This window comes from Euphorbia lathyris, chromosome 1 (genome assembly GCF_963576675.1).
Source record: "Euphorbia lathyris chromosome 1, ddEupLath1.1, whole genome shotgun sequence".
NCBI classification, from domain to species: Eukaryota; Viridiplantae; Streptophyta; class Magnoliopsida; order Malpighiales; family Euphorbiaceae; genus Euphorbia; species Euphorbia lathyris.
In genome coordinates this window covers 50,051,784-50,077,749 of record NC_088910.1, presented here as the reverse complement: position 1 = coordinate 50,077,749, position 25,966 = coordinate 50,051,784, and the positions used below count along the sequence as shown (strand labels likewise).

Sequence of the window (25,966 nt, the reverse complement as noted above, 5' to 3'; positions counted from 1 at the left end):
CCATATTATCCTGCTATTTTCTGTCTGTCTATCTATTTATGCCAAATATAACGATTAAAAGTTTAAAGGAATAGATAGAATGACTAAAGGGTTAACAGTGACAAAGGATAAGGACCTTATAAAATATTTTTCCAAATAGGAGAACTAAATAGTGTGCATGTCAAAAGTAACGAAATAATTAATTATTTACCGTAAAAATTATTATATTCTCCGAACTGCATAACGATTTAGCAGAAATAAATTTCGGGTATATTTTGTTTATATAGATCCAATTTTTAGATAAAATTAATTGAATTCAGAATATAGTAGTTTTAAGTATAAAAATTGATTTCAGGTATCAAAATGTAAAAATTATATAGTTTGGGTATAAAAAAATATATTATATTTTCAAGGTTGATTTGATTATGTATGAATTTGACCTCTCGTGCCAACTTTGAGGACTAAATTGATACTCAAATATTGATTTGTGTTAAGTTGACCATTCATACTAACTTAAAGAATCAATTTGACTATTTATTCATTTTATTTTGGCGGGAAACACTAATTTTTTTCCCTCTCTTGTTATTTCCCCCCTTATTTTGGAGCTAAAGAAACGATTTAGCAAAACAAAGAAGATGTACCCATCCAACTCTTTAGCCAAGAAGGATTGGGATTCAACTATCTAGAATAAAAGAAAATCATCGGCTATCACTCTTTTCTAAAAGTTCATCGCAATCGGTCCTGCACTCCGACTATCCTGTATCTGCGATCTCCTCTCCTCTGATGCTTACTACGGTATGAAATTTTTTTTATTCTGTTTCTATTCTTCTCTTATCTGTTGATCTGATTGGTAAATCATGTCAAATTTAGGGTTAAATTTATGTATGGTTATTAGAGATTGTTCTTCCATTCAATTTTTAGGGCAATTGATCATTAGAGTTTCTTCAATTTTTAGGGGAACTGATCGCTATCACTCTTTTCTAAAAGTTCATCGCAATCGGTCCTGCACTCCGACTATGCTGTATCTGCGATCTCCTCTCCTCTGATGCTTACTACGGTATGAATTTTTTTATTCTATCGTTTCTATTCTTCTCTTATCTGTTGATCTGATTGGTAAATTATGTCAAATTTAGGGTTAAATTTATGTATGGTTATTAGAGATTGTTCTTCCATTCAATTTTTAGGGCAATTGATCATTAGAGTTTCTTCAATTTTTAGGGGAACTGATCATTATAGTTTATTCCATTAAATTTAAGGTTTTATCTTAGTAAGAAATAGAATCCTTCTAAATTGCAATTATTTTGTTATTTAGTTAAGGGTGAATTTCCTTTCTATTGAGACTTAAGCCAATGAGTTGAATCCTGATGTTGTTCATGTGGTGTAAAATGTGATGAGGTTGTCTTATGTGGGATTGAAAATCTATTATTATGTTGTCTGCACAAATTTACATTTAGATGTTCATGTTAAAACATGTTTATTGTCCTTCTTGTTACTCATCAATTCGACTAAAAAACAGAGGCACTCCAAATTTACACCACAAGAACAATACTAGGATTCAATTCACTGGTACGTCTCAATATGGTTTGTTCTTCTCAGATGAGCAGAGTATTCAGTTTTTTTCTGTCTATTACTACTCTAAAGAAATTTGTCATTTGCAAAATCTATGTAAGAAACAATCTATTTGTGTTAAAAAATAACCAAAAGGAATATATGCTTCTGGCCTGTAAAGTAGCTTTTTATGTTTAGCAGTTTCCTCTTCTCTTTTGCTAGATGAAATGAATAATGCTTTGTTAACCTAGTTCTATGTTTAAAACTGAGTTTTCTAGACCTGTAGCTGAGAAAGTTTCATCCAATAAAGATTGTTCTCCTGTTGTTGTTGAGAGGGAAGGACTTACTAGAAGGTGGTCCAATAAAGATTCATCAACTAAGCTAACTAGTGTCAATAACTTAATGAGACGGAATAAAAGAATAATTAGGGACCTATGGATACTTTTTGGTTAGTCAGAATTAAATTGTTGATGGTGTACCAGCCCTAACAATAATGATCATGGTTTAGTGTTGTGGTAGGGACTATAAATACTATGTTTTAGTTTGCCATTAACTTCCTCATATCACGTTTTACTGATATCCCCTATAGGTAATAGAGTCTCAAAGCAGGGTCCCCCCAATGACAGCCTTCTTGTCTACTACACCTCTGCGTGGTTTCTGTCTTCACTTTATGGCAATTTTTTCTGTCTTCACTTTATAGTAATTCTCTCGATCTCTGATAACTCGGCTAAAGGAAGCAAACTCTAATATAAGTTAATAGCTTTTCACATCCTTACTCTCTACAGAAAGTAGCTTTTGCATCCTTTTCTTATCTATGTTCTTACCTCAAGTTTCTTTCGGGTTTCAAACTAAAGTTGAGAAAAGGCATAAGTGATAGAAAAGAAATGAAAAAAAGAAATGGCCCTGTAGAGTCTGATTCCCTATAATAGAAGTGGAGGGTTTGCTTTCTATTCCCATATCAATCTATCAAAGAGAACTAGGGAGTGGTTAGAAGAAGCTAGCTTTTAGGTAACCTTTGCTTAGAGGACCGGTAATAGGGATTTGTCAAAATAGGCTGCCAGTCATGATTGTTTTTCCCAAATGATTAGGTAGGTAGGTGAAAAAGAAAGCTAATAAAACAGAAGCTGAAAAGAAGATTTAGATGCTCTAGGGTTTGATATGATATCTTCTGCATTTTTACTATATTTACTTTACTTTGCTTTAATTTTCATTTGATTTTTTGCTTGTGAGGTGTTATATGGTCTAGTGATCTAGTTATGAGATGGGAGGTATGAACTCAGCATGTTCATTTCTTCAATGAACTCTGGATGATATTCAATATTGTTTCTATTGCACATGTTAATTTAGGCTTAACGTTCAAAATAGCACCAATATAAGTTTAACGTTTACAATATAATATCAATTAAACGTTAAGCCTATATTGGTGCTATTTTGAATGTTAAGCCTATATTGGTGCTATTTTGAACGTTAAGCCTAAATTGATCATTTTCCAAAAACCTTAGGCCTATTTTGGTACCTTATCCCAATTTTATTTCCCTTAAAAATATGAGGAGCCAATTATAATTGAAGAACTATCCATTTATTTAACTAATTGGTAACTCTCTTTGTACAAATAAGAATTCATTGGTGGTAATTATATTTGATATCTATCAAAATTATGGACTTTTTTAAAGAGTTGCCTCATTATGTTGTCACATCTGATCCAAGTCTAAGTAATTTGTATATACATTATAAGGAGTTGCCTCATTATGTTGTCACATCTGATCCAAGAAAAATGATGCTATAAGAAAAATCCAATTACCATTCCCTGTTGTATATAATGTACCTCAAGTCCGTCTCCCAAATTGTTTCAAATTTCACCAATTGGCTGTGACCTCCCTATGCTCCCTGGAGGACTAGGAGACCTTGATCAAGCTGCTGCTCTTTTTGCGAGGTAAGGGATCAACTCTTAGGCAAACTGGACGCAACTTTGACTTTGGAGGGGATGAAGAATCTATTCTTGCACTAGCTCCAGAAGATTTACCCGTTTCATGATCTCCTCTCTTTTTTGGAGAAACAGTTCTTCCTCTCCTTTCAGCACCTTCAAAATTCTCCCCTTCCTTATACACCTCCATTTGTTTCACAGAAATGATTCTCGGAGTAGCACTTTGTACCTCCATTTTTTTCAGAGGAATGCTTCTCTTATTAGCACTTTTTTTCCTCCAGCTGTTTCACAAGAATGCTTCTCTGATTAGTACTTTTTTCCTTTAGCTCTGAATTAACCTAGTCACTGACATTCTCGTCGATCTCTCGAGCTTTACTCATGCCATGGCCATTATTGAGGAGTTTTACCGGAAAAACACTGTTACTAGGAATTGGATCTTTGACAATGGTTAGAGAACCATTCATACTATTCCTTGCTCTTCCTTCTCATCTTCTTTTTGTTTATGATGTGGAGGCATCCAGATTATTGGAAATGGAAATTGTTGCATCCTCTCCTTATCCTGCTCATCCTGAGTTCTCCTCCCATCGTCAACTTGCAACAAAGGTTGAAGGCTTTGCATGTAAAGTGGAAACTAGTTATGTTGCTCTTTAGGTTTTTATTCATTTGGGTTTACATTCTGAGGAGGCTTCATATCCTGTGAAGATTTTTCCTGAGTTACTCCATCTGATTCCAAAGGCCTTTTGTGCTCTTTATTCTTCATATACTCAGGTGGCATATGGATAATTTTCCAATTGAAATGGAACCTTAGCGTGGCCAAAATTTAGGAACTAATTTTCTGATTGGAGGAGAATAGGTAGCTAATTGATTTTGGCTAACATTAATTAGAAATTTAAAATTTAGGCTAGGCTAATTGCCATCTTAAGCAGGTTCTAATACTTATAAATAGAGAATAAATAGAGTGTACATTTCATTTGGAAATTTAAGAGTGTCAATCAATTTCTTTCTTGTATCTCTTTGCCACTGACATCTACACGTGTCTTGTACAAGCTGACTATTATGCTGTTATGGTTTTTTCTTTTTTTTCTTTTTAATTATGCCTTCTGTTCTTTTGCTGCATGACCTAACAACTTTTTGGACATTAGTTGAGATCATGTATCAACTTTTTGTGAACATTAGTTGAGATCATGCATTTGGGTTCACTTTGTCAGAATTTGGCCAATAACGACTTTGAACTGAAAATTTTCAAGAGTTAAATAATATTTTAAGCAACTTTAATTCTTGAAAATTTGCATTTTGAGGTCGTTATCGACCAAATTTGGAAAAGTAAAAAAAAGCAAAATTTTGCAAAGGGTTGCGTTTGTAAGGAAAAATACCACAGATACCCATCTGCAAATCCGTGTAACCACAGAGCATCTACTTGTAATTAACTCTTTATTTAAAATGTTGTTATATTTAGCATTTTATTAGTTTAGTACTTGGCATTTTTCTAATTGAATAAATTGGCATTTTGCATATGGGGCTGTGCGACTGATTCAGCTATCAACACACCAAGTAGCACAAGCGTAAGTCCCTTTATCCAACTTGTGAAATAACATTCTTATCTCGACATTGTTTCTGTGTAGAGCTTTGGAATAGCAGATAGTCTCAGTGAATTTTCAGCAAAAGCACAGGTTATTATTTTTTCTGATGTGTGTTTCTGTTGTTTATATTTGTTTTCAGAATCTTCTTATCACTATAGAATGAGTGGTATGCAATCAATATAGGCATAAAATAAAATAAAAAAAAATAGTATAAAAGGGTAACCATATACAAATTTATTTATGAATACTAAAATAAGATGAAATTTGATGATAAAACCATGTCCCAACGAATGCATTTTTATCACCGGACATGTAGATTGTTAGATTCTCGTACGATTTCTAAGCAGGTAAAATGTGGCTAATGGAACAAAACTAGATTATAAGAGAGAAAAATATAAAATATATTATTGATGTAAGAAAATACTTATTTTAATCCTTAAAGAAAGAATTTGCATGAATAGTTATTTGATGTTAATCATGATACATTACTTACAATCATTACTGATTTACTTGCAGTGAAAGCCTAATTTTCATATACAGTGGTTCTTGCCAATTTGAATTAATCTTTTTCCATCACCTTTATTGTTTAGGATATTAATTTGTGATTTTATTCGTATTATTGGAATAACTATGTATTAATGTCTGAAGAAGATAAAATGTGGCTAAAACTTCCAAAGTATAGCGACGAGTATATAAATGGGGTGAATTCTTTTCTTGGAAATGGATTTGCCAATTTTTCTATAGGAAAGGAATTGAGGTGCCCTTGTAAAAAATGTCACAATCGTAATTGGCTTTGTCGAGATGTTATCTATGATCATCTTATTTGCAATGGTCATTCTCCAAGCTGTACCCAATGGATCTATGACGTTTCATATCTAGATTCAGAAAACAACACTGATGAGATGGACTGTGAAACGAGTTTGGGTTTTGGAGATAATCTGGATACGATGTTGCATGATGCTTATCGGAATGTGGTAAATTGCGAACAAACAAATAAAGATGGAGTTACTATGGGGCCTAATGTAGATGCAAGAAAATTTTATCGACTTGTTGAGGAGGGAAAACAACCTCTGTATCCTGGGTGCAAGAACTTTTCAAGATTAAGTTTCATAGTTAGGCTTTACCTTTTGAAGTGCATCCATGGAATTACTGAATCTGCATTTGGGGATTTACTCGAATTGATAAAGGAGGCTTTTCCTGATGTCAATCTACCTAAATCTTTTAATGATGCAAATAATATCATTAAAGATTTAGGGCTTGATTACCAAAAGATACATGTATGTCCAAACGATTGCATGTTGTTTTGGGCAGAAAATGAAGCTGAAGATGTTTGCAAAACTTGTGGTTCTTCAAGGTGGAAAATGGTGAAAAAGGAAGGGGTCACTATTGATAATAATTGCGAAGAAAATATTTCAAAAGTCCCAGCAAAGGTGATGCGATATTTCCCTCTAAAACCAAGGTTGCAACGAATGTTTATGTGTAAAGAGTTCTCTCAACTTATGATATGGCATGCTGTAGAAGGAAAGAATGATGGGAAGTTAAGACATCCAGCTGATGGTGAGGCCTGGAAAACAATGGATGCCAAATATCCACAATTCTCATCAGAAATTCGAAATGTTAGACTCGGCTTAGCTTCTGACGGGTTCAATCCATTTCGGATAATGAGTATATCTCATAGCACATGGCCTATCATTTTGGTGAATTACAACCTTCCCCCTTGGTTAAGCATGAAACCAGAAAATTTGATTTTGTCAACACTAATCTCAGGTCCGCATTCTCCTGGGAACAACATTGATGTGTATATGCAGCCTTTAATTGCAGAGTTGAAAGATTTATGGGATGTAGGGATAGAAACTTATGATGCCTTGTCTAAGCAAACTTTTATGTTACATGCATGTGTCTTATGGACCATCAGTGATTAAGAGAAGTTTAACTAATACTTCATAAAAAGAAAACTAAAGGATCAGTGTTATAGTTCATTAAATATTGCTCTAATCTCAAAGCGACTTATATATATAGCCTCATTTTGATTGTTGAGTAGCCTTGTTCAACTAGTGATATATGAGTAGTGGTCCATATACTAATTGGAAATTAATATCTTCCTGTTTTGTTTTTGAAATCTTGGACGAAATATAAAATTTTGATATTTACTAGATGGTGAAACGAATAATAAATTAGTCTTAGATATACTTGTTTTAAAGAGTATTGGTAAGTTTCAAAAATTATTTTCACTGCTCTAGTTAGCTGTTAATTCATTGTGCTTTGCCTATATTAGTTCTTTCTCAATACATGTATAGGCTCAAACATAAGAAAATTACATGTTTTTACAATAAGCATAATAAGATGGTGATACTAGGATGGAAAAGGAATAATTTTTATAATTCACTTTTAGCTTAAATCTATGGTTAAATACCATTCAACATAAAAGATGATAGAAAAATGAGAAGCATGTTTTCATTAATGCTCCTGGAAAGGCCAGTATGCAATTTTGTAAATGGAGCCTAAATTTGTACCTTATTTCGTTATCGATGCCTAAATTTGTACATTTTTTAAACGTTATACCTATATTGGTGCTATTTTGTAACCGAAGCCTAAATTGATACTTCCCCAAAAACAATAAGCCTATTTTGATACCTTATCCTATATATTATTGTTTCGCCTTTTTTGGAAAATATGGGTGAAACAATTATTAAACCAGTGTGTTGAGTACAAGTTGATTCTCCTACCTGGTGTATACATATCATCAGTTTACTTTCTGCCTTAAGTACAAGTTGATAAGCGAAGAGGATAAAAAAAATAGAGAAGCTTGTTCTTCTTGTAAGCTTTTTGTCTCGAGTACAAGTTGATTCTCCTACCTGAAATATAAAATATCATCAGTTGGCATAGCAGAAAAAATTGTTGGACAACGTGATTGTAGTTAGTTATATTATTTGATTCTAATGTTATTTTTGCTCCTTGTAAGCTTTTTGTCTTCAATTTAAATTAAAACCAACTGAAAAAACTATGTTTACTTTGACATTTCAGACAAATTCTAGTGAGAAGGTTAAAGAAGATCTTGCTACTGCTACTCATGTTGTAGAGGTGAGCATGTGAAATAAATTATATTTCTTTTCTTTCTTCTTTTTCCAATCAAGTTAGCTTTTGCCGGTTTTATTAAATAAAATGGCAATAAGTATGTCAAGTAATATTATGGTAATTTTGTTATTATACTAGGAGGATGATGGGAAAACAGTCCCACCTTCTAGACTATCTTGTAATAAAGAATTACAACGACAGACGAATAAAGGAATTGGGTCAATGGCTGCATTTTTAGCTCTACGGGAACGTCAAAATCTTGCTCAAGTAGAGAATGCTCAGGAAAATAATGTTGATGAATCCTTCATGGCTCAAAATGAAGATCAAACAATTGAAACTTCAAGAGGTAAAATAATATTTTGTATGTTTCTTTTAAAAAAAAATATTTTGTATATTTAATATTTAAATATCGTGTTCCAACCATGGTTAACATATTATTCTCTATGTAATTGATGATATATAACTAAAGCTAAACAAAGAAAATGTAGAGGACAAACAAAGATGGATATTGTCCATACAAGAAGGCATGAGGAAAGGAAGGTAATTGTGTTGAACGACAATTTTCAACCTGTATCAACTGATGGTAAATCAACACCAGAATTAAGCAATTTTTTGGGAACACTAGCAAGGTATTATGTGCCACTTGATATCATCGATTGGCGTAAGGTTCCTGACAAGGATAATATGTGGGAGTTTGTTAAGGTAAGTTTACTAATTACAATATTGGCATGAAGTGAAACTTGGTATTACTTTTATTGTTAATTGTGTGCTGAAATTTAACTGTTGAATTTGATATATATTTTAGGACAAGTATATTATTCCTGAGGAAGGCAAACCTTGGGTAATGAGGACAATTCGTGATGCATGGAGGGTGTATAAAAGTCGTATCAAAGAAAAACATTACAGTCTTTATGATAATGATGAGGAAAGGATACAACACAAGCCGAAGGACATTCCACTTGAAGAATTTAAGACTCTCTTACAGTATTGGGCCGATAAAAAAGTCCAGGTATAATTATAGGGTTAATGCAAAATCTCATACCTATTAGTTAACTAAATTGTTTTCTGTCCCATTTTCAAACATTTTTATTTCATTGAATTTCAAGGAATTGGCTAAGAAAAATGCAGAAAGTCGAAAGAAGATAATAGACACACATACGGCTGGGCCAAGAAGTTTTGCCCAAATAAGGAAGAAATTGGTATGTTTGCTCTGTTTGGAAATTTTTTTGGGTTCTCGTATGATTGCATTGCATGCTATAATATTCATCTTAATACAAGTTTTGTTTGTGAAGCATAAGTGAATATGAGCATGTGAGAATTTTGGGCATCTTAATATGACTTTTGAAATTGAAATAAGATTTGATAAGAGGATGAGCTTAATTGTCATAGTTGTTAGCCTTAGATATAACAAAATCAAGTCTCAATCATACTTTTTACCTTATTCATACTTTTTACCTGATCAAATTTACCTTATTAAGAAAAATAGGCTTAAACCATTCACATACCCTGAACTTGTCACTTTTGGTCATTTTACCCCTGAACTTATAGGACGACCTATTTGCCCCTTCAACTATTTAAAAGTGGTATTAGCAACCCCCTATTTTTATGAGAACGGAAACAATTACCACAAGTTGTCATTGTACGCACTAAGGTCATGATAAAAAAAAGGTTGTGTACTACTAAAACAAGGTGTAAATGAAGTTAGTATAGACAGTACACAAGTTTTCTTGTAAAAATTGCATATAGGGTTGTGCACTACTAAAACAAGCTCCAAATGAGGTTACATATATGTAGGCTGATTCCAATTCTTCCATGAACATTTGTACTAATGTTGGAACTTCATCTTGTTTCCGTCCTAATAAAAATAGGGGGTTTCTAATACCACTCTTAAATAGTTGAAGGGGCAAATAGGTCGTCACTTAAGTTCAGGGGGAAAAATGATCAAAATTGACAAGTTTAGGGGGCTGCGTACGGTTTAGACCAAAAAAATAAGAAACTCTGTTTTGAAATTCGATTTAGTTGTAATAGTTCTCTGATTACAATTAAGTTTTTTTTTGTTGAAAATAAGAAATGGAGTTAGATGATATTGTTAAGATTTTATCAATATATAGCAGTTTTTTTATATTTTAGTTAACTGTATAAAGCACATTCCAAATAGAAAAATATATTACTTACCTTGATATATTTTAGTTAACTATATTTTAGTGATCAATGTATAGCTGCTTCTTAGGGAACAAGAACAACAATGTACAAAAGAAGGCAACACAATGATAAAGCCAAAATATTATTCTTAGACATTTCTAATTTATCCTTAACCATCTATATCATGATAAAGCTCAATGTTGTCTAGCTTAGGAGAACACTCATTCATTGTTGAACTTTATAAATGGTTCTGATCAACAAACCATTGAAGTTTATAAATGGTTCTGATCAACAAATCATTACCTAATCTTTATCTTTTCAATGAACAATCATGTGTCCTCTAAGAGCTTGAGAAGATCTGAATTCTCTTTTCTATAATAAATTCTTTTTGTGAAAGGTATTCAATAAATAGGCATAGTAATTAAAGTTTTTAAGAGTTTTTACATATCACTCTACAAATATAGCGCTAATAATAGCAATGGAAATTAAACTTAGTCATGTTATATTCCCAACCAGATTCAAATTGGCACTTGCTTATAGCTTTAAATCATGACCACCTATTTGTAGCTTTGACGTTATTTTTCTCTTGGTAGAATTATTATTATTTCTTAATTTCTAGATAATCAGACATTCATTTGGATATGTGGAATCCCAATCCTTTTAATCAAATTTTCATCCATGTACTTCTTTAGCTTTCACAAGTGTCCATTAATTCCGCCTATAGTGAAATCAGTCAATTTGTGAATCCTAGGCATCGTTGAAGCATATTAATTTCCTCTCTTTTCCAGTGTATGTTCTTATTGTTATTGCTTGTATTTTTCAATGACTAGTAATTTCTGCAAATTTTACTATAATGATATTGCTTCTATTTTTCAATGACATGTAATTTCTGCAAAATTTATTATAATGATACTGCTTCTATTTTTCAATGACATGTAATTTGTGCAAAGTTTACTAAAATGATACTGCTTCTACTTTTAGCGTTTCAAATTTTCAATTTTATTTGAATAATTAATTTGTTCATTGCACTAAATACTTAAAAGCAACCATTATTATTACATTTTTTCTTTTTTCTGTGCTAGCAACTTGAAAAGCCAAATCAGGAGGAACCGTCAAAAGCTGAAATCTTTATTGAAACCCGTAAACGTAAAGAGGGGCGTAAATACAAGTCGTCATCTGAAATACTCAAATATAGACTTGTAAGTAGTTTATTTTAATGAAATATTATTTCTAAATTTTTATTACTTTTAGCACATGGATATGCATCTAACTCATGTTTTTATAGTCAACAATTGAAGATCTTTGTTCATCCGGAGAAAACAATGAGAGTGTTGAGCAACTTATTTGTGGTCACACAACACATGGACCCTCTTGGCTTGTTGGACATCGTGCAATACCTAGAAAATCAAAGGAACAATCAACTAAGAAGATTTCTCCTTCCTACGTAGAGGAAGTAACAACAGAGATAAAAAAAGAATCTTGAAGAAGACATGGATGATAAAATGAACCAAAAAATGTTGTGGATGATGAAAAAATTAGTAGAAGCTAATCCCAATCTGAAAATTGACATGGAAGAAATTTGTGGTGGCATATCAAGTGAAAATGCCAATGTTGTCATCAATTCTAAAGATGGTACTTCAAATGAAGAGATGGAAGGCTAAATTATATTATGTTTTTTTGACATTATAATACTTTTAATTTAGTTTTTAGTTAAATTTTTTTGGATCATACGACAATGTTAAATTCTATGTTCATATATTAACCTATTTTGGTTCAATTAAGAATATTATTCACATTTAAATTAAAAATGGCTTTTTAATTTTTTTTTTGTGTTGCATATGTTAAAGAATGTGTTGCAAATATATTAATGTGTTATATTAAAAAGTGTTATAATTCAAAAGAAAAAAGTGTTGCTTCTAATATTATATGTTACATATAAAAAATGTTGCCATTGATATAAAAGAGTTGCTTCAAACAAAAAAATGTTAAATTAAAAAAATGTTGCAATTGTAAATAAAAGTGTTACAATTCAAAAGAAAAAGTGTTGCTTCTAATATTATATGTTACATATAAAAAGTGTTGCCATTGATATAAAAGAGTTGCTTCAAACAAAAAATGTTAAATTAAAAAATGTTGCAATAGTAAATAAAAGTGTTGCAATTGTGTACGAAAGTGTTGCTTCAAAAAAACATGTGTTACATAAAATAGTGTTGCAATTATGTATGAAAGTGTTGCTTTTTTTTGTTCGAGAGAAGTGTTACATCATCTATGGTATTGGCAACACTAATAATAGAGTTACCTTAGGGTATAAAATGTGTTGCTATAGATATGTATGGTAACACTTACACTAGTGATGCTACAGATGCGGTTAAGTGTTGCTATAGACATCTATAGCAACACGAAACAAGGCAACACAATATTTTTACCTAAAGTGTTGCCTTTTTATCTAAGGCAACACTTTTAAAGTCTACGCCAACACTTAATGGGTGTTGCTATAGACCATATATGGTGTAGTGATATTTACGGCAGGTTGAAGGGGGTCCAAGAAGCCTTAGCGAGCAGAGTTACTGGCGGGTTACTTCGGCTTGAACAGAAGCTCCAGGCTGATCTGGACGAGGTACTGTTACAGGAGGAAGTGTTTTGGATGCAGAAATCTCGTATTAACTGGCTTAATGCTGGCGATCCTAACACATCTTTTTTCCACCTTTCCACAATGATAAGAAGACGGAAGAATAAAATAGAGGGACTATGAGATACTAATGGAAGCTGGATTTGGCAACCGAATATGGTGAAAGCTCTCGTGACAAACTATTTCCAAGGTATGTATTCTGAACCTATGAGCCAGAGAGCACCTTTATATACAATGGCAAGCTTCCCAGCAATCGCCGATAGAGACATGGCAAAGCTGAACAGAGCTTTCGAAGCAGGGGATGTTAGAAAGGCAATATTCGAGATGGCTCCCCTTAAAGCACCGGGGCCAGACGGATACCAGGCAATTTTCTACCAAAAATTATGGACCAGCATAGGGGATCAGGTATGTGATCATATTCTACGAGCTTTGAATACAGGGATAATTGACCCTGGACTCAGTGAGATGCTCATTATCGTAATACCAAAGGTTGCACATCCGGAATATATAACACAGTTTCGGCCTATCAGCTTATGTAATGTACTCTACAAGGCCGTTACAAAATGTATAGTGAATCGGTTAAAACCACTCATGAGGAAGCTAGTAAGCCCAATGCAGAGCAGTTTTATCCCGGGAAGGAACATCTCAGATAATGTTATTATGGTCCAATAAGTAATATACACGTTGAGACATAAGAAAGGGCGCAAAGGAACCATGATATTGAAATTAGACCTTGAAAAAGCTTATGATTGCATTAGCTGGGGCTTCCTTCGTGAAACTCTAGAAGTACTAGGCCCAGGGGAGCATTGGATCAAACTCATTATGAACTGTGTAGAAGCCTCTTCGATGCAGGTTCTATGGAACGGGGAGTGCCTCCCTAAATTTCAACCCACCCGGGGTCTTCGACAGGGAGACCCGCTCTCTCCGTATCTTTTTGTTCTATGTCTTGAGAGGCTAAGTCATCTAATTGAGGATGCCGTTGTTTGTAAAAACTGGATACCTGTGAAATTATCTAGGAGGGGTCCGTCCCTTTCGCATATGTTCTTTGCGGACGACATTGTGGTCTTTGCGGAAGCCTCCCCCGCGCAGGCTGCTATTGTGAGAAATATGATGAACTTCTTCTGTGATTGCTCAGGACAGAGAGTTAGTCTTCCCAAATCCAGAGTCTTCTTTTCGGCTAATGTTTCCTTATCATCCCAAAGGGCCATCTGTGATGTACTAGGCTTTGAAAAGACAGAGAATTTGGGAACGTATCTGGGCATGCCTCTGCTGCATGCTAGGGTAAACAAGGAAACTTACAGACACATTGTAAACAAAGTCATGGTAAGATTGGCGGGCTGGAAAGCAAAGTGCCTCTCGCTAGCGGGTAGAATTACACTAATTAAATCGGTTACTTCCTCCATTCCCACATACTCGATGCAAACAGTTCTACTTCCTACTGGAATCTGCCTTAAGTTGGACAGATGTAACAGAGATTTCCTTTGGGGGTCGTCTGCAACGCAAAGGAAAACTCACCTAGTTAGCTGGAGCAAGGTTTGTCTGCCTAAGAAAAGAGGAGGCTTAGGAATCAGAAGCACAAAAGAAGCTAACATGGCGATGGTGGCCAAGCTTGCTTGGAGAATGCTAACTGAACCTGGGGCTCTATGGGTCAGAATGTTGACAGCAAAATATGGAGCTAATCGATCGGGATTTGAAATTTTCAAAGCTAAGAACTCTCAATCTACAACTTGGAGGAGCATTATCCATGGAGCGGGTTTGTTGTCAGGGGGAATTGGCAGGGCAGGGCAGTTCAGAACGGGCGAACAACTCGTTTTTGGGAGGATATTTGGTGCGGGGAAGGTAAATTAAGGGACAAAGCAGTAGTCGCCATACCTGATAGCTGGTCGCAGCACACTGTGAGGAACTACTGGCGGAATTCTTCTTGGGACTGGCAATCGTTGAAATCCTGGCTACCCGAGGAGGCTTTGACGAAAATTGCTTCAATTGTCCTCCTCCCAGAAATGACTAATGAGGATGATTGGTGCTGGAGGCTATCAAGAACAGGAATTTACACCACTGCAACGGGCTTCGCGCTGATAAGAGACCAGAAACTCGAAGGAAGTCACATGATAGCACAAGCGACGGAATGTTACTCGGATGATCTTTGGGGGGAGATATGGAGTTTGGGGATTCCCGAACGAGTTCGCTGTTTTCTATGGCTTGTCATTCATAATGGGTTGATGTGTAATGCAAACAGGGAAGCTAGACATCTTACGGATTATGGACTTTACGTCGATTGCAGTAGGTTAGAAGACCAGATCCATGTCTTGCGCGATTGTCCACGAGCAGCGGAAGTGTGGAGGAATCTGACACCGTGGTCCCGTCAGGCTTGGTTTAAAGGCTTAACGTGCAAAGAATGGCTTTGGATGAATCTTAAAAGCAATGAGGAACTGTGCGGAACCCCATGGCCGATGCTTTTTGCAATGTGCCTATGGTGGCTTTGGAAATGGAGGAGTCGGTGAGTTTTTGGCGAAGAGGAAGGGATAAGAGACAAGGCAGAATTCGTGATTACTCGTACTAGAGAAGTGATACAAGCACAGAAACGGATCGGAACAGGTGAAAATAAGTGAAATATACAGTTAAATGATTAGTGTGTCGATCAACGTATCAATTAATTAAGAGAACTACCTAAAATAGGTAGAACTACGTGACTTTGATTCCCGATTTAAAGATTTAAAAAACGTTCGGGATACATAAGGAAGCTTGACAGAATTATCAAGTCCAAGCCAAATAACTAAATAAACTTTAGGTAGTCCGAATAAATTATTATCTATTAGAAAATAAGTTTGGCTTTTAAACTGCTATAAGTTCGTTATCATGTTTTCCGTTCATACCCGATGCCGTTTTGGATCGGGTGTGACAGTAGCAACTAAAATACCAACACTAAATGTAAAATAAATGATATATGTGATTATTGGTGTAATTTCCTCTTTATGAATGGTCGTTAACAACTATAAACAAAACGAAAAAAAAGTCATTAACAGTCTTTAATAAAAATTTAGAGTACGCCTTATAAATTCATAAATTATTTGCTATTTGTCGATTTTTGAGGTTTGCATTTTTTTTTTTAATAAAGTTGCATTTTGTTTATTTAGTTGTTTTCATATGACTTTCTATTAATTAATTTTATCTTTTATTTAATAGCATGATAGTTGTTAGTATTATTTTTTTAAGGAAAAATAATTAGATCTCTAATGATTATTTATATGGTTAATTTTGTAAGAAATAGATATTATGAGGGCTATTTAATATGGTTGTTAAAATTTAGTGCAATTATATATATCTTAAATAGAAAAGTGGAGAAAGAGAGAGAGGTGCAGTTGGAATGAAAATTTGTTTGCATTCATAAAAGGGAAATAATTATGACTTGATATTTTAGAGAAAAAAAAAAGTGTTATAATTGGCTGTTTATGAATGGTCGTTAACTGCGACAAAAAGAAAAAAAAATCCTTTAACAGTTCCTTAACAAAAATTTAGAGTACCTCTCACAAACTCACAAATTATTTGTTGTTTGTCCATTTTTTAGGTTTGCATTCTATTCTTTTTTTAAAATAAATTTGCATTCTGTTCATTTAATTTAGTTGAATGCATATCACTTTCTATTAATTAATTTTATCTTTTATTTAATATTATGATAGTTTTTAGTATTAAATTTTTTAAGGAAAAATAATTAGATCTCTAATAATTATTTATATGATTAATTTTGTATGAAATAGATATTATGAGGACTATTTAAGATAGTTTTTAAAATTTAGTGCAATTATATATATATATATATATATATATATATATATATATTAAAATGATAAATTATTATTAAAATAAATAGAATAGTGGAGAAAGAGAAAGAGGCATAGTTGGAATGAAAATTTGTTTGTATTCATAAAAGCTTGTAACGCCCGATTATGGCAGCATGAGGTCCGATCTACGGAGACCATCGCTGCATTGGCGAACGTGGTTTGGCAAGATTGGTTGAAGGCGACAAAGTTTGAAGAACAGAGCTGTTGCGGACGTAGCCTGGATCAGAACCGAAAGTCGTCAAGGTATCGGGGTTTGCCCGGTGTGGCATCCGCCATCAGTAGGTCGGTTTTCCTGATGCACTGACGCTGCTATCTTCGCGGAAGAGGGTCAGGTCAGAGTAGGAGCAACAGTTAGAAACTCGAGCGGATTATTCGTCATGGGCCGAAGTGCTAAATTGCATACCAGACAGCCAGTCAATGAATGCGAAGCAGAGGCATTACTTCAAGCGATCAAATGGTTGGCCGATGCTCAAATTCAGAATGTCGATTTTAAGGTAGATGCTAAACTGGTGGTGGACGCAGTTAACTCGCCAACAATTGATGATACCGAATTCGGCGACCAGATTTTACTTATTAGATCACTTCTTTCATCCAACGACTCTTACTCAGTCAAATGGATCAAGCGGCAAGCTAACGGGGCAGCTCATGCTTTGACTCGGTCCTCTCGTTTTAATACTTGCCCACTATTTTTTAATTCATTACCGAGTTTCATTTCTGTATCTATGTTACATTTTTGCCATAATTTGGCTCATTAATTCATTCATTCTTTGATTAAAAAAAAAAGAAAAAAAATGTTATCATCGGCTGTTTATTAATGGTCGTTAACAACTACAAACCAAAAAAAAAAGTCCTTAACAGTTTTTTAACAAAAATTTAGAATACGTCTCATAAATTCATAAATTACTAGTATTGTGTCCGTGCGTTGTGCGGGTGGATAAATTTTTCATATAAAAATTTAATATTTTAATATTTTTAAAATTTTATATCATTTACATATAGTGATATTAATATTAATAGTTTGTTTTAAAATAATTTAAATTTACAAATTGTTAATAAGTTAATAAACATACTTTTATAATTGCTTGATAATAATGTTTGGAAGTTGTTGAAGTCATAATCTATTATCCATGTTGATATATTTGCAAAGGGTCATTCCTTTCCGTTCTTGTATAATATATTTTTTTTATATAACTTAGAATTTTAAAATATTTACAATACTTTGCTGCAATGTTTTTTTAATCAAATTCTAACTCTGCCCAAAATTATTTTTCTCTTGCTTTCTAAAATCTATGAAATTGAAATAAGCATGTCTTTATTTTAAAATTTTATTTAGTTTATATAGTAGTTTGGAGGTTTAAATATTGTGTTAATTATTACAATAAAAAATTAAATGTGTTATAATTTTTTTCAGTTATATTGGTTTTAATGCTATTTATTAAAGTTAAATTAAAGAAATTTGAATGGATCTTTACATATATTTTATCGTTATAGAATTTTTTTCGTTGGGATATTTTGCAAGTTATTTTATGATATCTATTCAATATAAATATAATTTTTTTTTTCAGTTATATTAATTTTAATGCTATTTATTAAAATTAAATGAATGAAATTTGAATGGATCCTTACATATTTTTTTTCAATGTGTTATATTTTTCTTTTTAGTTATATTGGTTTTAATACTATTTATTAAAGTTAAATAAAGAGAATTTGAATGGATGATTGCATATTTTTTGTCGTTATATAAATTTTTTTCATTTGGATATTTTGTAATTTATTTTATTATATCTATTAAATATAAATATAATTTTTTCAGTAATATTGGTTTTAATACTATTTATTAAAGTTAAATAAATGAAATTTGAATAGGTTCTTACATATTTTTTGTCGTTATATAATTTTTTCCGTTGGGATATTTTGTAAGTTATTTTATTCTATCTATTAAACATAAATTAGATTAGATATAATAATTTTAATTTTCCTTTATTACTATTTTGACACTCATAAAAAAAGGCTGTAAAACTCTACTTATTAATTTCTCTCTGCTTCCACTATTAGATATACAATCCATCGTTAAAAATGAGAAAGAAACTTAAAATGCTAGTCATGACAAAGCATGATTTATAATTGAAATAAATTTCATTGTCCAGCTAGAGGTCTATCCAATGCTAGTTTTAGAGTTTTTCTCAACTCTAAACTACCAAGTGGAGGATCAGGTTGCCCAAATCACCTTTCAACTTTTGAATGTCAATCGAATTGTCACGGAAGCTGATTTTTGCACCATGTTTTCCCTCCCATCTGGGGGTAAACATTGGTGGTTTGGAAACCTAACGGATGAGGCCGCATGGTATCACATGTCCTCTAGTACAGTGCTTGGGTCCAAGGGCAGAAAAAATAAATATATTCGAGACCGCACGCTCCGTTTTATGCACAAATTTGTCTGTTACACTGTCACTAGCAAAAATGACAGTGATAAGGTTTCAGACATCGAGTGCTTGATTCTCCATTGCCTCCGGAAAGGCAAAACTTTAAATATTGCCCGGATAGTTTTCTATTTGATGAATGACTTATTGACCAACATGAGGACAAGTTTAAGGTTCGGACACTTCGTAACCCGCTTTGCACGCTTCTTTAGGCTCAAGGAAGAACTTCGTCCTCTAGGTAGTATTGAATGTAAATTGCTTAACCATGATTTTTTCAATAAAGCTGGAATAATAACCAAAGAAGGGATATTCTATGGAGACCTTGGTGACCAACCAATAGAGGAGGGGGAGGATGATACTGAGCCAGAAAATCAAGGTGGTGCGCCTAATGAACAACCTCCACAAAGGGCCCCACCTCCAACTTTTGATATGGATGCACTGAACACTCGTTTTGCTAATCTAGAGGCATCCAATGCACGAATTGAGGAGAAGCTAACACACTTAATAGCTCTTCACCAACAAAACAATGATAGATTTGTAAGTCTCAACCATGACGTGCAAGCCATAAGGATGGAGGCACTAGAGAGACACCAACAGTTGGAGCAGTTCATGCACCTCTCCGCTCAACAATATGGCTGGCGGTGGCCCGAATGAGGGAGTATTTCTATCCACCTATCTTCTTTTATCTTTTCACTTTACTTTCATGCATTTTTAGGAGTAAATGCATGCTTAAAGTGTGGGGAGGGGATACATGGATAGAAATTTTGTATTTTTTTTCAAATTTCTGGATGTCTTTCTTTATATGTTTTTAGGATTTCCTTGCTTTCTTAGTTTTATTTTTGTTTGAGTCGCCTTAACTTTAGAACCATGTTTTCAAACCATATGCATCTTTGAAATAGTTGAAAGGTCGAAGTGACTTTAGATTAAAGCTTTGAGTCATATGCAATTGTCAATAGGGCGAAATTTCATTAATTGACAGTCCTTCTAAATCCGAACAAGTGCTTAGCAACCAAGGGTAAAACACTTAGGAACTTCAAACAGGATCGTTGGGCTTTGAGAAGTATAATTGTATGCATTGTCAGCCTTGATAGACTTGTTGGTGTAAGACTAAGGAATGGAACAAAAAGCCACCTTAAAGCGAGATATTTTGAGCCTAACACAAGAGCATTTAAACAGAATGAGATATGCTCAAACATTCTTCTGAGAGCCTTATAAGCATTATAGTGACACAATTAGCTCTTCCTACATTTATTCAAAGCCACAAGCGTCTAGTTTAGGTTCAAAATGATTAGAGGAATTAGGATTTAGCCCCTTGAGTTACTAAGACATATTCTTTGACAGCCAAAAATCCCTTTTACATAATGGTAGTAAAGCCCCTTTGAAACCAATCATCTATCCTTTTCTTTTAGTAAACCACATTATAGGCCTAAAGCTTCGTAAATCCTTTGACACCTGTGAATTCACTAAGTCCAGTAAGCATGTAATAAGAATAGTGTGCACAAAATGCAAAAACACCCTATCAGTGACCATCACAAATCGCAGCATTTCTGTTGTCATCTGTCACTACTCGGCGAGAACAACATATGCTCGCCGAGCACCCCTAGCTTTCGAGCAAAATCACTTCTGAAAATTGTCTTGTCCCATCTCGAACTACATCTAAGGTTGGACTTAAGGCAAAAGCCTGGAAAAACAGAATAAAGAATAGGCCAAAGCAAAAACAGAAAAATACTAAGGCCCAAAAGCACAAAAAGCAAGTTCCAACCCGGAAAAAGAAAGACAAAAACCTACATTCCAGTCCATTACATCAACCATCACACCTCACACACTACTTTAAAGATGTGCACCAAGGATACATGTGAATTCACTTTACACCTATTTTACCCCATCCATACCTCACCTAAACCTACATTACAACCTTGTAAAAGACCTTTTTGATTGAGTCTAAATTAGATTAGCAAGTGGTGGAGATTCAAGGAATTGAGCACCATCATTAGTCACACATTGCTTGTAATGATAAACACTTACCCTTGAGTGAAAAGAATTGAAAAGGCACAAAAACAGAAAATAATCATGCCTCGAGAGTTCACCTTGTGATGTTCTAGAAATTGGTCCCAAACTTTCAAGGAAGGATTAGTTGTACGATGTTAATATTTTGAGAAAGTCAAAGCCCTTAGAACAAGTTTGAAATGAGTCCCAAGTCTTTTATCAATAGAAAATTGCTTTACACAAGTAAGGATGAAGGAATGTCGAGTGAAATAAGTCCTATTGTCTAAATTGCATTGATTTGAATGTCTGAGATTTGATTTTGTCTTTATCTGGAGACTTGCTTGAGGACAAGCAAAGTTTAAAGTGTGGGGAAGTTGTTAGGGCCGTATTTTATAGAGTCTTAAGTATGGTTTTGGTCCCATTTATATGTAATTATTATCATTTTACCTTAGTTTAGGTAGTGTTTTCCTCATTTCACACTTAATGTGCACTTTGAGGTGTTTCGGGTACAAAAGAGGAAGAAAAGAAGCAAAAACGAAGGTTGAAGAAACTCTCTGCTTGACGAGTTACTGAAGCCTTTCGACGAGCTAATTAACTCATCGTGACCAGACAGTCACCAATCCAAGTCAACGAAAGAGAGAAAAGTCAACCAAGTGAAGCTCGAAATTGGGCAGTTGCTCGGCGAGTTGGATCCCCTGCTCCACGAGTTGACTTGCGATTCCTGCTCCAATTCTACTTTAATTGTCCAAGTCCAAATCAAAGAGAAACACTTCAATTCGATCCAATCACCAGAGGAAGACCTAAATAGACTTGGATAGTGATAAGAACACTATAAATAAGGAACAAAACCATTGTATTGAGGATCGCTATTTTTAGTTTCCTTAGTTTTAGTCGTAATTTAGCATTTTATTTAGTTATTTCCGTTCGAGTAAGTTCAGATTCGTTTTTGTACTCAAGCAACCAATGTACATTCGTCCCTTAGTTGTAAGACTTCAATATTGGTTTGTTCTTCATCTCAAGTCTATCAACTTACTTGTTATAATTCAATTCTCCTCATCTCGTAACCTTCTATCTTGAATCTTAATAAATAATTGATGAACATGAGCTCATTCTTCCCCCCATCTTATCCCCAATCCGTGTTTTAGTTCTATCATGAACTAAACCACTATTTGGCTGAGATTAAAGGTAAACTATGTTTAGAACTATAGTTAAGTCAAGATGATGTTTAATTTGTATTGTAAAAAGAAATAAACCAAAAGATCTAGTTAGGAGACTTTGTCTATACTAAATAACCTAACCAAGTGATTAGTATAGGTGTTGGATTGAGTAGCCTAATCAAGCGATCAATCCAACCAAACAAACCCAAACTTCACCTATAACCTAACTGGATAGTGCGGCTTCGTAGCATAGGTCACGGCTTAGCTTTAGCTTTCACTAATTTTCATGCTTCCTAGATAACTTAGAGATTTTTCCTAACCAAGCATCGGTCTAAGGAAACTAGGAATAGAGTTTATAATCTTAGGCCAAAGTTATTTACTTCTCAAGGAAAGTTACCGTCTTTTAGTATAAGTTCTTTGTTGCATCATACACAACTTGACACTTTAGGAGATAAACATAGGGATCCCAGTATCTCAGCCTTTCATTCATTCATAAAAACAACCAATTAGCGAATCATTGTTTTTATATTTCAGTAAGATTAAACAAACAATCAGTGGTGAAGCTCTTAGCTTAGTGGTTGAGAGCATACCTATGACTTGGGAGGTCATGGGTTCGAATCACATCCGGGTGGGGTGGGGATTTTTCTTTCTTCTTTAATGTAAGCGCTTGTGCGCAATTTTTTTTTAAAAAACAAACAACCAATTGTTTTATTCAATTCATTAGTTAATATAGAATTTTAGTCGAATAAGGAATAGGAAATTAGTCTCTGTGGGATCGATACCGTTCAAATACATTTTATCGCTATCACTCACCTCCACCTCATGGTTGCTTGGTCTAACACTAGACGTTGGTCGACGTAAAAATGGCACCCTCTTCGCCACCGATGGTTTCCTTACAAGTGGTTTTATTGGGGTTTAATGTCCTATAATCAATTGTTGTAGGATATAAATCAGCTGTAAATGAATTGTTCTTTTATATCATTTGTTTTAATAAGATATAGTTTTCAACTATATAAAGGAAAACACTTTTAAGAACTAAATAAGTCAAATAAAAGAAAATCCTTAAGTTTATTTAAAGTGATTATAAAGTGTTCATACAAGCATGAAGTGGGACAAAACATTATAATAAACTAATAAACTTAAAACCACCCCAAGTCAAGTAATATGTTTGAATAGAGATTGACATAATACTGTTGAGACTTGCATGTGACAATGTCTTCTGTTGTGAACAGAGAGCTGATCTCACAAGCTTCAGATATGTAGATATCTGGGCAGTTACATGGATCCGATGAAGGAGTTCAATAGGATTGGGGACTCGACTTGAGATAACAGGATGGATGGATTTATCCTATCTCACATGTTCATCACATTGGTATTAATAGGTATAAGTAATCCTCAGACTCAAAAGAATATTAATTAGTGATTCTGGATTATGGAATGTGATACTTTGACTCTGTTCAAACACGATCCATAACAGGGATGACCCTAGGGTGTGTGCGGGCATGCATTGTTGGGGTTTAGTGTCCTATAGACAATTGTTCTAGGATACAAACTTAATGTAAATGAATTGTTCTTTATATCATTTGTTTAATGAGATATATGTTTTATAACTATATAAAGGCAATCCCTTTTAAGCACTAAATAAAGTCTAATAAAAGGAAATCCGTAAGTTTATTTAAAGTGATTATAAAGTGTTCATACAAGCATGAAGTGAGACAAAACTTTATAGTAAACTGATAAACTTAAAACCACCCCAAGTCAAGTGATATGTTTGGGATTGACATATCACTGTTGAGACTTGTATGTAACAATGTCTTCTGTCCGACAGAAAGCTGATCTCACAAGCTTCATATATACAGATATCTGGACAGTTACATAGATCCGATGAAACGTTGTTCATTAGGATTGGGGATCCGATTTGAGATAACATGATGGGTAGATTCATCCTTGTCACCTGTTCATCTCATTGGTATTAATAGGTATAACTAATCCTCAGACTCAAAGGAATATTAATTGGTATTCTGGATTACGGAATGTGATGCTTTGACTCTGGTGTAACACGATCCTTAACAGAGATGACTCTGGGGTGTGAACAGTAGACGTTGGGTATCACAAGAAGTAATTGCGGAGTCGTTATATATTGGATTGAGCATTTATCACTCCCGATAAATGGGAGATACATCCATGGATCGCTTGTGGAAGACTCGACTCTAAATCCTTGCAAGGTGATAGCTTAAGAGTAAGAAATATAGATTTCACTTAACCTATCTTTTTTAGTTGACTCGGCCTGTACAAGTAAAATGAACGTCTCGCTATATGTGACTTGACATCACCCATAGTCATAAGATTCAGTTCAAGGATGTAGTTGATAAAGGATCGAATTATACTGTAACTAATACGAAAAGGTTAATGACAGAATCAACCTGTCTTCTTATAGCTCTGGGGGAATGATTACGGACTTGCTAATCACATACTCTGTACATCATTCCGTTATGCAAAGATTAAATATAATTCTTTGAAAATTAATTTAATAACGTTGCATACGGCTAGAAGCAATAAGAACCTAATGGATCACACATAAGACTTGGAACCTAAAAGAGAGATAGATGTTAATTAATTGATAGAAGCCCAATTGAGCCCAATAAGGCCCATGGACATAAGGGGGTCGAAATTCATGTAATAGAATACATGAATAATTAATTTGATTTTGTTAATCCTAATTAGATTAGGAATATGAATTAAATTAATTAAGAGATAATTAAGTTAGGAGTTTTAATTAGATTAATATACTCCTATTATTATCCAATAAGGTTATTATTATTATCCTTAATATATTAGATATATAGTGAGATAATAATTAGGAATTCTATTCCGAATGGAATTCCTATTCAGTAACCCAATTCTATCTAACTAGGGATTAGATACAAGAGATTATAAATACCCCTTCCCTTGAGATTTTCGAAATCCAAGCAAGCCATACCCTACTTGTGATTTTCGAAATTCACCTAGTCCAAGAGAGAGAAAATTCGACACCCCTAGTTCGAGGACGAGATTTCTCTACGGCTTCGTTTGATCAATTAATTTTCATCTATTTCTTTTATCCTTGATCTTGTGTTGATTAGTTAGAGGCAATCTACTTTGGTTGCTATTCAACGGTTGATACTAAATTAATCTTCCCGTGTTTTATTTCGTGTTTGGGAACTCGAAGAAGAAAAACAAACAAAAGGGAGAAATTCGTTTTACTACTCCTACATCAGGTCAGTTCACGATTTCGCGGATTCCCGGAGATTGAACCGTCGGATCGTCGCGATTTGTGGAGAGCTTCTAGACATATTCTTCCACGTTTCCACCGAAGGGATTGTCGTTCGGAGGTCTGGAAGGTCTGTTTCGGATAGGGGCAGATTGGTAGACAGTTTCTATCTCTTTTGAAGTTGTGGGCACTTCGTTTGCAACGGTAGATAGAACTTCTAAAAGGTATTTCTTCTTATCCTTCTTTATATGAAATAACGGTTAACGGATCTTGTGGTTAAATGGAAATAGGTTAAAAATTTTATATTTCCGCTGCTATACCTTAGCCTAATTTCCAACAGTGGTATCAGAGCCATCGTTAAATCCGTTATTTCATATATGAAAATTTAGAAGTTTTCAATAGGATTGAATAAATATTTATAGTTAGGATTAATTAAC

The 25,966-nt window shown here is 33.9% G+C and overlaps 1 protein-coding gene across 3 annotated transcripts; it reads left to right on the top strand.

Moving 5' to 3' along the window:
- Positions 1-578: 578 nt before the first annotated feature.
- Positions 579-12,022, top strand: LOC136232182 (uncharacterized). 3 transcript variants are annotated; one of them, XM_066021224.1, is made up of 10 exons: positions 579-774; positions 935-1,036; positions 5,074-5,121; positions 8,056-8,112; positions 8,245-8,452; positions 8,576-8,808; positions 8,912-9,115; positions 9,213-9,305; positions 11,331-11,447; positions 11,534-12,022. In XM_066021224.1, exons 2-10 carry the CDS (start codon positions 1,025-1,027, stop codon positions 11,729-11,731), a joined length of 1,170 nt encoding a protein of 389 aa, XP_065877296.1. In that variant the 5' UTR covers positions 579-774; positions 935-1,024; the 3' UTR covers positions 11,732-12,022. The 3 variants fall into 3 exon arrangements, with proteins under 3 accessions (XP_065877296.1, XP_065877311.1, XP_065877304.1); XM_066021239.1 differs by lacking the exon at positions 5,074-5,121 and adding an exon at positions 4,988-5,013 and having other exon boundaries at positions 11,534-12,021; XM_066021232.1 differs by having other exon boundaries at positions 4,988-5,121; positions 11,534-12,021.
- The last annotated feature ends 13,944 nt before the right edge of the window (positions 12,023-25,966 follow it).

What these genes read in the sequence shown, in the direction of transcription:
- LOC136232182 (XM_066021224.1), top strand. An exon ending in CTGCTACTCATGTTGTAGAG is followed by an intron (nt 8,113 to 8,244) that starts GTGAGCATGTGA and finishes TTATTATACTAG; the next exon opens with GAGGATGATGGGAAAACAGT. An exon ending in AACAATTGAAACTTCAAGAG is followed by an intron (nt 8,453 to 8,575) that starts GTAAAATAATAT and finishes ATATAACTAAAG; the next exon opens with CTAAACAAAGAAAATGTAGA.